Below are 13,391 nucleotides of genomic sequence, written 5' to 3'. Positions count from 1 at the left end.
ACAGCCTGCCACTTAAAGTTGGTCTGTCCTTAACTATGCGTAACTTTGGGCCTCAAAAAACAAAAACAAATGAGATATCTTAAAATTCACTCTCCCACAGTTGTCATGAATGTTGAAATTACCTTCAGAGACCAAAACCATTTGTTGTACCAGGCTGTACACAGTTTTATTTCTGCTGTAAAGTCGGGCATTTTAACATGGGGGTCTTTGGGGATTTACACTGTTTTGGAGCTAGCCTCCCACTTCTATGTTGGCTTCATTTTTTAGCCTTGGAGGTTACCGTTTGATTTAAACGCATATTTTACCTAACTATGTATTACATAACAACGTTCACAAACATTTTCACAGATGATATTCCAAAATTTTTTCATGATCTTTTTAAGGACCCATAATACATTACTTTCCTTGCCAGAGTTTCCCTACATTTACCAAACAAATCAGATTCAAGCTCTCTTCACACATAATTTCATCAAGCTGACATACATGAAGGGAGAGACAAAACGCGGGGAGAAAATGAAGAAACATACCTGATGCTAAACAAAACGCTTGTCAAATGTCATAGATAAGTGGGCTGTGTATAAAAGTATAACTAACCAAATGAGTCTCCGTTGGGCATGAAGACATATCGTTCTAACTATTGTTCTTTCTTTTTTTCAGCTCTGTCAGTCCCTCATGCTGTGTGTTAAGGTACAAAACAGGTCAGATATTTGTTCAAATGTAGGTGCAAGTTAATTACAAGCAGCAGACGTATCTTACATAATGTGACACAATCCCACTTCTGGGGTAGACAGGAAGTTAACCCTTTGAAACCTGAGCAAAGTGGTTTGATTTCTTTGAAAAACATGACAGAACAGACAAAACAGACAAAAAACAACTTAACAAGACATGGCCAACAATTTTGCAGGACATTAGTAAAAATATTAAAAGAAAATTACCCAAAATAAGTGTGCGTAAATAAATAACTAATAAATGAATACAATATAAAAAGCTAAAAACAACAAACAAGAAAATGATAAAGAAATCTGTTTATTTTATACATTTTAGATGTTTTTTTCTGTAATATAATTTTAAATATAAAATCATTATAAAAAAATTGTTCTGTGGATGTTTTTTTTTGTTTTTTTAGATAACTGTCTAAAAACTAATTTTTAGGTAATTTCCTTGTCAAGTGTTACTAATTATTTGAAATTTATGGGACATTTCTTTTCAAGTTGCTCATTGCCGTTTTTTCCCCATGTTTACAAAAGGAAACAAACTAATTTTCTCAGGTTTCAAAGGGTTAAAAGACAAGACAACGGGATCGGAGCACTTCCTTGTTGATGAAACACATAAGGTCTATCTAAGGGCAAAGGATTACCCACCTTATGAGTCAAGGGTTTGCCATCGCTGAGGGCTTTCCCGCTCAGGGCGTCAAAGAGAAGGATGACTGGTGAGGAGAAAGGAAAAGTGAACATAGTAAAAGCACTGTCCATCCAACTTATATAATCATAGTTGTAACAGTAGTCCCCTCACCTTTTTCATCACTCTTGTCTCGAATGGCAATGGTATCGTTACTAAGCGAGACGCCCTGGGCATTTAGGATGTCAGCTCTCATACCAGGGAACTTGGGTGAGGATATCAATCGGCCCTCATAGGAGAACGTATACAAGCCTGCTCCGTCTACAAGCAGGAAATGTCTGGGTGGGAGAGATGTAAGGATACAGTAGATGAGAGCGGATTAAGTGTGCTGTTAATAATGTACTGATTAACTAAATGTACAGATTTTTTGTAAATAAAGAAGCAACACTGGACTGATGCACTGTTGAAAATAGCTGAAGTTGAAAAAAAATATATGAATATTGGCTCAGTAGATGAATATAACTCAGTATGGTCCCCCCTCTTGGCAACCATGTCCCTAAGATTATAGATGGAATAGATATACTTGGATAAAGCATGCAGTTAGATTCATGCACATCTATCCACTTGCAACAGTAAAATAGCAAGTTTATAATCTGTAAGACTAACCCTCCAATTTATTTCCTTTTCTTAATTTCAATTCTCATTTATAGATTTGTTTTTTTGTTTGTCTATTTTTTGGGGGTTCTGTTTTTGCTGCTTTTGCTTAAGTTGCTGTTGTTGTTTGTCTGTCCTGTTTTTTGGGTTTTTTTTTTGCTAGTTCGCTTGCTGGCTTTTTGAAATTGCTTGATGTGTTGCAGAAGGTACGAACTGTTGTTGTACAGCCTGATTTTCACTTGTACTTGTAAATAACAATACAACTTTTACTGTAAATATTGTTAACAAGTTATTTTTCTTTTATGTTGCTGAATGAAATGTCAGTGTCATTAAAAATGAGAGTCCAGATCTTATTGACTCAATGACTAAATATGATTGTATATGTGGTTGAGTATGCCTAGTCCACATGTACATGGGTATATTTAAAAATATAGCTTTTTCTGTGCGTTTTGGCCTTCTGTCCACACACAAACTGTGTTTTAGGTCAGTTAAATTGGACCATTTGTAAAAGAATTTCAGAAACCTTTTCCAGTGCTGATGTGTAGTAAAGGAAAACTTAATCTCTTTTCTGAGGCGTCACAAATGTGGCAAAATTTCATGCAATGGCACACATGACCAAAATAGTGCAGATTCTAACCTTACTAACATGACCTTTTACATGTTTACACACAGTTACTCTTCCACTATATTGTGGAACTGAGGCATCAGAATGTGCTGTGGGGGTCACTGCTCCAGATAGCCTTCAAGACAGCACTTCAGTTGTGTTTTTGCATTTTCATTTGGAAGGAAATTTGTGCTGTGTGCATGGGATTTTTTGAGAATGAAGGAGGGAGAAATCCTGTTTTCAAAATACCCATGTACGTGCGTACTAGGCTTTTCCTTATGAAGCTGCAAGCAGGGGACCAAGGAGATATGATAGATGCTAAAGAGTAAAAGAATGAAGAGTCTATAACAGTTAATCAACTGACACAAGCGGGTAATTTAGACATGTAATGCACATTAACTGAGCACTAACTTACTCAGCAAAACTCATCTAACTACACTGTGATTTCAGAATGGCTAGTAATCTATTTAGCTCCACGCTGAGTGTCACGGACACTGCACTGGAGTATTGCACAAGAGCTACTCCATATTAATCTAATTTCCCCCAGTGGTTTCACTCTCAGACTTATTGTATCACAGGGCTCTCTAATCTAGAGCACAGACCCTCTGTGTGTGTGTGTGTGTGTGTGTGTGTGTGTGTGTGTGTGTGTGTGTGTGTGTGTGTGTGTGTGTGTGTGTGTGTGTGTGTGTGTGTGTGTGTGCACGTGCGCTTGGTTTGCTGCTTGATGAGTGGTCAGTGCGGAGCAATGAAGCTGATAGATGATCCAACAGCCTGCCTGTTCTCCCTGTTGTTGCACTGCTCCTGGAATAAAAAGACTCACTTCTCTGCCTGCAGGATGAGGCTCACTGTTCCCTCCTTCAGGTCAAAGATGAGGGGAGTGTTCCAGTTTCTCGAACTGGCACAAACACACACAGCAAAACATGTGAAAAACCAGACATCGAATAATAAAGTGCTACGTCTGACATAAATGCAGAGGGGAGAAGACCACACAGATACAAGACCCAGAGGAAAAGTTATGAAAGACAACAAAATAAGGGAATATGAACAAAACTGGAGAACATATATTATACAGATACAGCATGAAGACTACAGTGATATACCACAACTGGCACAAATGATCATTATAAAAATACAGTGAAAAAAAATGCCTCAGCACAAACTTTAGGCTTTTTGCTAAGTAAGGGGTAAACAATAAGGATTACACCATTGCCTGGGGCGAGTAAAAAGCCATGTCGGTCGAGTAAATCTAGCAACTAACTTGCCAAAAAAGAATTAAACACATAGTTATAGCAGCTAAGGAGGTTGCCGACCACCCCTCCTCTGGGGCCTTGCCAGCGCTTGAGCGAAACAAGAACACTGAATCAGGTTTTGATTCATTTACTTCACTTAGGATTTAACGTGATGATTGAGTTTAGTTAACCTTATTTGATGACCTCTAATAAACAAAACAATGTGTATAGAAGCAAGTTTAAACTGACTTCAAGCAGGAAGACTTCTGACCCATTTGCAAAGGGGACAAAAACATTATTTGTAACAAGTGTAGAGGCAGTCTGTGTTCTAAATCTTGCCATGTCCATAATCTCTAAAAGTAAAATAACACCTGAAATGAACTTACAATATTTTAAAACACACACAGAGATCATCTAATAACACTAGCCCAGCAATAATATTAGTATAGAAAGATGCTGATTTATTTTTTTTAACCACCAGCACTCCTTAGTTTAGCCTTTTTCTTTTTTTCCCCCAATTTTTGACTAAATTTTAGCTACACATATTGGGTTTTCTAGCTGCACGGCTTGGAGTCTTGCTATGTTTCAGTTGGATATGCAGATTATCCTCAGGATTTGGTCAACAGAAGTAAAAGATGAGCATGTGATGCACAAAACTTTAATGCAACAGAAAATTTATCATTCATAAGATAATAACTTTTAGACAAGTGCTAAAAGGGGATGAGAGATCCTCAAGAGACAAGCAAAGGAGGGGTGAGCTACTAACTTGTAGACGTAACACTGAAGTGATGTGGCAACTACAAGGTGACTGTATGCCAGAGAGGTTTTGATAACTCGGTCTCGAAACTCCAGTACGTCCACTGCATCGTTCAACACATTCCTCACCTGAGAATAAGGAGGGGGAGGAGGGGGCAAAAAGATTAATTAAATGGAAAAAAATAACAAGAGCAGAAATGAAGTCTATCGGAAGTGACAGTGAAGGCATAGACTTTATATAACTGAACAAACTTTACATTCAAACATGCAAACAACAAAGGGGGACACTGGCTTCACTAACAGAGGGCTGAACACAATCATGTACACATTGGAGTGGATTTATTCTTAATATACACAGGAAACCGTCTACGGTATGTTCAAGTATGTGTAGGGCAACTGTGTTTGGAGGAAGCAGTTTTTACTGTTTAAAGTGTGTGTGTGTGTGCGGCAGTTGGTACTCATTTTTTCACCTGCATAGATAAATACTTCCCTCCAGCTCTCTCTTTGAATGAATGAAAGGGCCTTTTCCAGCACCAGGTGAAAGGTGGGGTTATTTTTACAGCTTTACAAATCTTCCTCCTCTGCTCCCTGCAGCAAGCCAAATTTACATGCAACACAACCAGGAATAAAAAACATTTGACCGCAAGGTGGTAAATTTAGCTGGCTGATTCACAAACCACTGGCAGATGTGCACTTTTTAAAAAGGACTGAGAGGAGGAGGGGGGGTAGGAGGCAGAAAAGTGCCTGCAAGGCTGAAAATAAATGGCTGATGACCCAACTTTGTTTGGTTTACACAAACTGCACTCGGTAAAGATGTCTATGTCAAATGAGTGCACATGTGCCGGCACACATGCGTGTGCATGACCTTGTTTTTGTAGGTGTGAGTGTGTATTCCTGTCTGAAAGTATACGTGTGTGTGTGTATGTGTGTACATTTGGGTGTGTTAACCGCATGTAAACGCTACCTTGTGGTTAGCATGAGTTTAAACAGTAGAGAATGGTGGAGCGGGAGAGGCAGCTAGACAGGCTGGTCATTGTCACTGCAGGGAGGGTCCTACTTAAATATATGGCCATTCACGTTTTTTGAGTTTTTGTGTTGGTTACTGTAGTTAGCAGCCCCTCTGCAATGAGCCAAACAGAATTAGCAAATCACTGATTTTTAACTTGAAACTGCTTTACTGAGTGTTTTTTTATTAGATTATTTTTTACCTTTATTAGATAGGACAGCTTCAGTGTGAAAGGGGGAGAGGAAGGGGATGGCATGCAGCAAAGGACAGAGTAGAATCAAACCCAAGGCTGCTTTGGCTAGGACATAGACATAACGTGTCATAGCCATCTTAAATCATCAGAGAAAAAAGGTCGGCACACATTTGCAGGTGCAGGTGGTCCATCTGTGAGGACATTGATTTGTAACATGAAACTGCTTTATTCAATGTTTTACCTGATTTGATTAACTGGTCCATTTGTTTTAGAGAGGAAGAGACCTCTGCAGATAATTAAGCTCCCGATAAAAACATCCTGAACGATCGGTGCTCACTCTTGGCACCAGGGGAAATTTCAGCTGGTTGCAATCTGCAAACCTTACTGCAAGATGCAACTAAATCCTGCGCACTGTTCCTTTAAAGATATCTTTATCTTATAAAACAATAACTCTTTTGATAGACTATGAAACAAGAGGGGCTAACAGCATGATTCTTTTGCATATGCATGTAACTGTCTTTTATCACTTCTTCTGTTCCATCAAATAAAACAAAACTTAACATGCCATTAGTGACTGAGTCCCTGGACTTGGCTAACTCTCTTCAAGGTAAAAGATATGCTATGCATGATTTTCCTAAAAAAAATGTGTGACTCATACAGAAGTAGTCCCTCTCATTCATCACTTATGACCCATGCTCAGTGGGTGGTGGTGTATTTTCCTGCAGCATGTCTGCCCTCTGTCCTCTGTCTCCATTATCTTATTTTCTTCTTACTTTCTGTGTTCGGGAGGTTTATGGGTGTGTACCCCCACACCACTGAGGTGAGGCTGGGGCTTCATAAAAAAGGTAGCTAGCAGGTGCCAGGCTGTAAACGGCAGGCATCCAAGACACAAAGCATTGATAAACACAAATATACAGTATGTGGTGAAACAAGAGTGAATCTGGGGTTGGCTTTAACTTCTGAGGGCATGATTCCAAACAGCAACCAATAATCCTGCATAGTATACCTTTAAATCATAAACATGCACATGGCTCTCTTTCTACCTGCATGGTTCTCCTCTTGGTAAGGGTGATCACAAAGTTCTTCCACTCCCAGTGCTGCTCCACCACATGGGCAAAGATGACATGCCCGTTGCCACAGGCCCCAGCCAGTTGGGTGCCGTCTGCAGACCAGGCCAAGCTGAACACACTGCCTGTGTTGGGCTTTTCCAACGCATAGGACCACTGCAAGGAGGGGACAAGGGGAGACAGAAAGAGATGAGAGAGAGAAAACAATATGGTTATTGGCTAATGATATTTATCTACTATGTAAAACAATTACGTGAGGCAGGCAGCTTAGGAACTAGTAAAAATTAGTAGTTAAGAGAGGAGAAGCAGCAAGAGTCAGGAGTCCGGTATGAGTGAGTGTGTATGCACATAATGTAAACTCCGCTAGAAAGACAGGGGCCCAGTCAGTCAGTCATTGAGCTGTGATGAACTGTGAGACACTGAGGTAGCGCTCGGTCCTGCCAAGTCCAGCACTCACGCTCGTAAACATACACTCTGCTATCCTCATCTATTACATGCATGGGGGGTAGGGGTACGGGGAGGGAACGGGAGGGTTTATATACGAGCCCCCAAACTGAAGCCAAAAGCTGATTAACAAGACCTCTCCCTTCTTTTTTATATGAGAAAAGGTTTTCAAAGATGTAGAGCTCCAGGGAGGAGGAGGGGGACTGTCGGTGATGGTGGAAGACACAACTGAGAGATATACCTTCCTTTACAATATCAAAGAAAAGTAGTCCTCTCTTTTCTTTCCTTGAGGTATACTTTTTCTCTATGTAATCCCTTCATTTTTTCTCTGCTTCCAGTACTTTTTCTGCCTTCCCAAACTCCTGTCCCTCAAGTTTTATGTGTAGTATCACAACAAAAAACTGACACGCAGCCCTTTGCTGCATGTCATCCCCACTCTCTCATCCCCATCTCCTGCCATAAAAAAACAATCACCAAAACTTTACATGCCTTCCAAACCTGTGGGCCTGTGGGTTTTTGAAAATTGCCAGTAAAATAAAGCAACAGATGAAGATTCAGCCATTTAAAGTTGTTTTGTAAGCCAAAAGTGCTTAAAAAAATGATTTGACATGCCTAGTGGGCATACACGAAGGGAGACACGGAACGCAGGGAGAAAATGGAGTAACTTTTGTGATGAACAAATAAACAGAAACAACCAAAACATTGTCACACGTTGATGCACATTAAAGATTTGTTGCATCATCGGCTACAGAAAATAAATTCACTGATTTAATTTATGACACACAGCACATTCCCATGATTTTCCCATGATGAACTTTCAATGACTTTTACAATTTCAATGTCTTCTTTAGGCCTGGAAAATATAATTGGGAAATTCCATGACTTTTCCAGGTCCTTCGTGACAATGGGAACCCTGCCCAGCCCTTTGACCTCAATCTTGCTCTTAATGCAAGTGGCTGCCTGATCGGAGCTGGTTGTGATCTTCCACACAAATACATGCATTCACACTGTGAACTGCTTACAAAGGGAGAAAAGTGCTAATGTTAACCTAGCACTGCCTGCGATGGAGAATCAAGTGTAGTGCAGCACGCCAAGTGCTGCGGTGAAGTTTGAAGTAAAAAGGCCTCAGTGTGTTCGCTGCCTTGAACACATGCAGCTGCAGGATGTGAGATGTGAGGTAACAGTCGGCAGCCTACAGGTTACAGGCCCCGCTGCTTGGATCTCTCTCTCTCTTCCTCGTCTGTCCGTCTGCCTCAAATACACACCGCTCAGCTGGCTTTGGTCAGCACCCTCCCAGCAGTTAATGTCATATCAGGACCCAAAATAGGTGCCTGTACAGCCATGTGGACAAGAGAGAGAGTTTGTGAAAGATGAATAAATTGCTACTTAACCTCTCCCCCCTCTCATCTCCCTTTGATTTCTGCAGCTTCCTCACTTATAAATACTGCAACAGGAATTAACCTGCTTTTCTTTATATAAATATATTCTCTATGTGTGCTTTTTTCCTCTTTTCCAAACCTGAGAGATCACATTTATTCTTCAGCTAACATCTTGAGATGGGCCGCTCAATGTTAAAGCACCCCGGGGGGAAAGAAGAAGGGAGGGATGTAGGAGAGAGGGATAGATAGACAGAGGGTCAGAGATGCAGCTGAATGTATACACCAGACTGTAATGAAGCAGGACATATGATATCAGCCCGAGGAGCACTGCTGGATCCATGCTTACTTAATGCTTTTAACACATTGAGCCATTTGACTCCTTACAGAGCCAGCCAGCAAGTGAGAATGTGTGTGTGTGTGTGTGTGTGTGTGTGTTTGGGACAGGAGGGCTTTTCTTTGTGTGTATGCAGTACTTGTGCACACATTTATCTGTGTTTTGTGTATGTTAAAGAGTTAAAGAGAATGTTTAGATGAGATGAAGACAGTGTAAAATGCAGTAATTTTAACAATAAAAGAAAATAGGAGAGCACCAAAACAGAGTAATTTTGTGTGTGTAGACAGGGAGAAATAAATGTGGGTTTTTTCTCCCTCTTGTGAGTGTCCAATGTCTGTTTTGAAGGTGTGTGTGCATGTGTGTAAAAGAGGTGAAAATCCTCAGGCTTGTCAGAGTTGTCAGCCAGTGTCTGACTATGGGACACAGGGGGATTCCTATAGTTATCCTGAGATGGACAGAGTGGGCCAGCAGAGCAGAAACCTGGGATACAAAAACCTTTTCCAGAGCAGCATTCAAATACAAAATCTCTGCATCTGTCCCAACTTGATCAACCTTTTTTTTTATTTATTCCGGCTCTTCTTACTGGTGAAGTTTAGATCACCAGTAAGTTTGGACTCATCACAGCAAACTTGTGAAGAAGCGAAACGTGCTAGTGTGGCTAATAGCCCAAACCAAATCCTGATGACTTTTGAAACAATGAAAGAGGACTTTCTGTGTCGAGATATGAGAGGCTTCTGAACGCAATACAAGGAGTACAAGGTGAATTAAGAGCGGTCACAGCGCGAATCATGGATGCTAAAGAAAGAATAAGCACCAATCGAGACAACATTGTGACTTTGCTAGCTGAAAACTCTGCTAGCCATTAAGGCCATTAAGGGGGCCATTAAGGAGCTTCTCTCTAAAGTTGACAACTTAGAAAACCGCAGCTGCCACTCTAACCTCCGTCTGGTAGGCCTCCCAGTGGGGAAGGAAGGGACTGATTCGTGTTCATTTTTGGAGAAGAGGCTACCTGAGGTGCTTGGAGCAGGTAACTTCCAGGGCCGCCGCTAATTGAGAGAGCACGCAGGATAAGCACAGTCATGAGGCTGAAGTACAGTCAGCACCAGGACCCTAGGTGGTGATAATGGAAGTTCCTGAACTACGCTGATAAGACTCCAGTAATGAGGACTGCCAGAATAAAGGGGAACCCCACTCCTATACAACCATGTTTCCCCCAATGTTTCTGCTGAGCTCCTTAAGCAAAGAAAGATCTTTGACCAAGTAAAGAAAGACCTGGCTTCCCTCTCCCCACCAGACCTGCCCTATGGGATTCATCCAGCTAAACTCCTGGTTACCTATAAAAGAAAACACCACATTTTTGAGACTGCATCGACAGCAGAGAAGTTTACGGAGGAACTGGGTGACTGCAACCGAAAGACTGCAGGTAAGTGAGACATGATGCTGGCTCAATATCATCCTTGGAGAAGCACGTCGCCTTGGTAACGATAAGTATGCTCCTTTGTATTTATCATGAACATGAACAAACAGCACTAGTTTACTATCCATTTCCACTTTTAGAATTGGACTGACTGAATCATTTTTTCTCTAGCACAGTACATTAAGCTCGATTCTACAAAACTTCGGTTTGTTTGTGAAAACCTATGCTTAAGGAGGAGATTCGCTCTGGTTGTCAGGCATGCTGTTCCTCCCTATGACGACGGCTGGTGTGGACCAGCATTGTTCCATAGTTAGACTCTTAATAGGGCTCCTCAGGAAGTGTTTTTTGTGGGGTGGGTTGGTATATGTCACAGGGTTGTTCGTATTATATATAACACAAACAACCCCATATATATGTTCATGGTATATGCACATATTTTTATGTTATTCACTATCGTGTTTTTTTTCTGTTAGCCAATGTAAATATATCAAACTGAAAAGGAGTGAAATTTTAACTTTTTCCGATGTCCCCTGAACTTCAATTTACCTCCTTGAATGTAGGGGATTGAATAAGCCTATAGAAGGTAGAAGGTAGATTTATTTTTTAAACCAAGTTTAAAAAACGAAATTACTTTTGTCCTTGATCCTGCTACATCTTTGGAGTTGAAGGATGAGTTGGTTGATTAAAATCAGCTGCTACTATGAAAATTTCATCCAGTTCCTTGGGCATGTTGCTGCATCATTCAATTCCTGCAAGATAAAGTGGCAGTGGATTTGGCGACTGGTTTTATTGTAGCCAAAAGAGGTGGCCCCAAGCTACTGTACATAACACAAATGTTGACCCCATATGAGCCAGTTCATACCCATAGATCCTCAGGTGGGGCCCTTCTGGCTGTTCAGAAGTTGAGGCTTAAAACTAAAGGTGACTGTAGCTTTGCCATCAGGACCCCTCAGCTTTGGCACAACCTGCCTGAGGAGATAATGCTCACAGAATCAGTTACGTCTTTTTTAATCCCTTCTTAAAACCCATTTTTATAGACTTGCTTTTATATGATGTTGTCTTTTTCTTTAGTTTTATTTATCTTACCTATGTTGTGTCTTTATTCCCTTTATTTGGGGTTTTATTGCATTTGTTGCTTTTAGTCTATTTGTTTGTATTATTTTATATTGACATTTTGCATCCTGCGTCTTGCATTATTTGCCCTCTAGTTTTAATTTTATCCTAACTCTAGTTTCGTCTCGCTTGTGTTCAGTAGGACTGCTTGGCTTTCTGTTGTAGTATTTCCTTCTATGTGTCCCACTTCTGCTTTTGTTTGTCAAAGCACTTTGTAAACTCTATTTTGAAAGGTACTATATAAATAAAGTAATAATAATAATAATTATTATTATTATTATTAGTAGTAGTAGTAGTAGTAGTAGTAGTAGTAGTATTACTTTGCTGGATACTGAGAATGCTACTGGACAAATGACATTCAAGATGAATGCAGATGAAAGAGCACGCAGACATGCAGAAAGAGTCTATAAAGGCCAAAACGAAGATTTAGGGGAGGGGCCGTGGAAGGTGGCCTTCATCTCGCTGGAGTCCACTCTCTAGTCACCGAAGCCCGTCTATCCATAATGGGCAGCTTTGTGGCCAAAAAGAAGGTGGCATGACGTGTAGTTCTCAGCTGAGGTCTGTGGAAGAGAGGGGAAGACCCCTCAAACGCACAATGAGCTAATACACACAGACTATGTACTTATAGCAGCAGTGCATGGCTGTACATGTTAGACAGAAACACAGACGCCCACATGTACTCATGTCAAAGAAATGGCACGAGACCAAGCTGGGTAGTCTAACACTCGTGATGATCACTTTGAGCAGTCAGTTGTATGTAGGTGACAAACCCTGGAGTGCTGAACTGGTAAAATGATTGGTATTGCTGTAGCGATGCAAAGAATAATTTGATAACGCTGCTTTACCATCTACCATCCCTCACCACATTCAGCTGGAGGTGTTAATATCTGGATCTCTTCTTGCTTCAGAGGGCAGACCTAAGTGATGATCCACAGACCCTGGCTTGCAACATGCAACCTGACATAGGCCCACCCAGGCATGCTGACAGTTTGCACAGACACACACACATGCGTGCACGCACCCAAAAACACAGGCAATCTACGAACAAACAGCCTTTTTAGAGCTTCTTTAAGGAGTGTGCTAGCGCTTTCCCTCCTCCCTTTCGCCTGCTCTCTTTCTCTCTGCATTTCTCAACATATGTTTACCATTAAGACTGGCAGGTGTTGTGGGCCTGCCCCTTCTCTCTATTGTTGCCCTGCAGCCATAGCCAACATGGGGAGGCCTGCAAAAAGGTTACATTTCTAAAAAAAAGTTAGCTCAATGGCGAGGACATTCTCATTTTGAGAACCCCAAAAAGACATTATCCAGAAAAGCACCCTCTGCTTCTCTGTCTCTATGTACTCCTCTACCCGAAGGTAAAACTAATTCTACCTTGCAACCTTTTTCACTAGTTTCTTGCCTTCTTTAAAAATATCATCCCAAAGATAACATGATACTCCATCCCTCTTTTTATTATGAAATACTCATTCCCTGTATGCTTGAAGGGTGGCTGTTGAAAGTCAAAAGTTTTAGTGCTCCTAAAAGTACTCCTTCCATTCTATTACCACCCAGCTATTTTATTTTAATTTTTTCAAAATATGTGATTGTTTTATTACTATACATATCATTATTATTTTAATTTATTATTATTATTATATAATTATTACAAATATTGGTGTTATTTTTGCACTTTTTTTTTATTATTTCCATTGTTTTTTCCCTTTGCACACACGCAATCACACACATAAATATGGGAGCCATATTAGACAAATTTTCCCAAATTTAACAGCTTTTGCAAGATAATATTATTAGAATTATTTGGACTATTATTTTATATTTTTTCCTTTCTTTTTTCTGTTGTTGTGGTTTATCACTTTG

At 40.5% G+C, this 13,391-nt stretch overlaps 1 protein-coding gene across 3 annotated transcripts in view; it reads right to left on the bottom strand.

Annotated features, from left to right (window-relative positions):
• Positions 1 to 13,391, bottom strand: part of ift80 (intraflagellar transport 80 homolog (Chlamydomonas)) — a 54,959-nt gene that overhangs the window by 9,521 nt on the left and 32,047 nt on the right. For all 3 annotated transcript variants that reach the window (XM_088078986.1, XM_088078985.1, XM_088078987.1), the window contains exons 9-13: positions 6,824 to 7,003; positions 4,592 to 4,710; positions 3,417 to 3,491; positions 1,513 to 1,676; positions 1,362 to 1,426 (exon numbers count right to left, since the gene is read on the bottom strand). In XM_088078986.1, the coding sequence (XP_087935112.1) occupies positions 1,362 to 1,426; positions 1,513 to 1,676; positions 3,417 to 3,491; positions 4,592 to 4,710; positions 6,824 to 7,003 (603 nt within the window). The remainder of the gene's footprint in view (positions 1 to 1,361; positions 1,427 to 1,512; positions 1,677 to 3,416; positions 3,492 to 4,591; positions 4,711 to 6,823; positions 7,004 to 13,391) is intronic.

The sequence above is a fragment of the Plectropomus leopardus genome, chromosome 6, assembly GCF_026936395.1.
Source record: "Plectropomus leopardus strain MGB_pleo_1.0 chromosome 6, ASM2693639v1, whole genome shotgun sequence".
Classification (NCBI taxonomy): Eukaryota; Metazoa; Chordata; class Actinopteri; order Perciformes; family Serranidae; genus Plectropomus; species Plectropomus leopardus.
The sequence above is the reverse complement of the archived record's forward strand: the minus strand, read 5'-3'. Positions and strand labels throughout refer to the sequence as shown.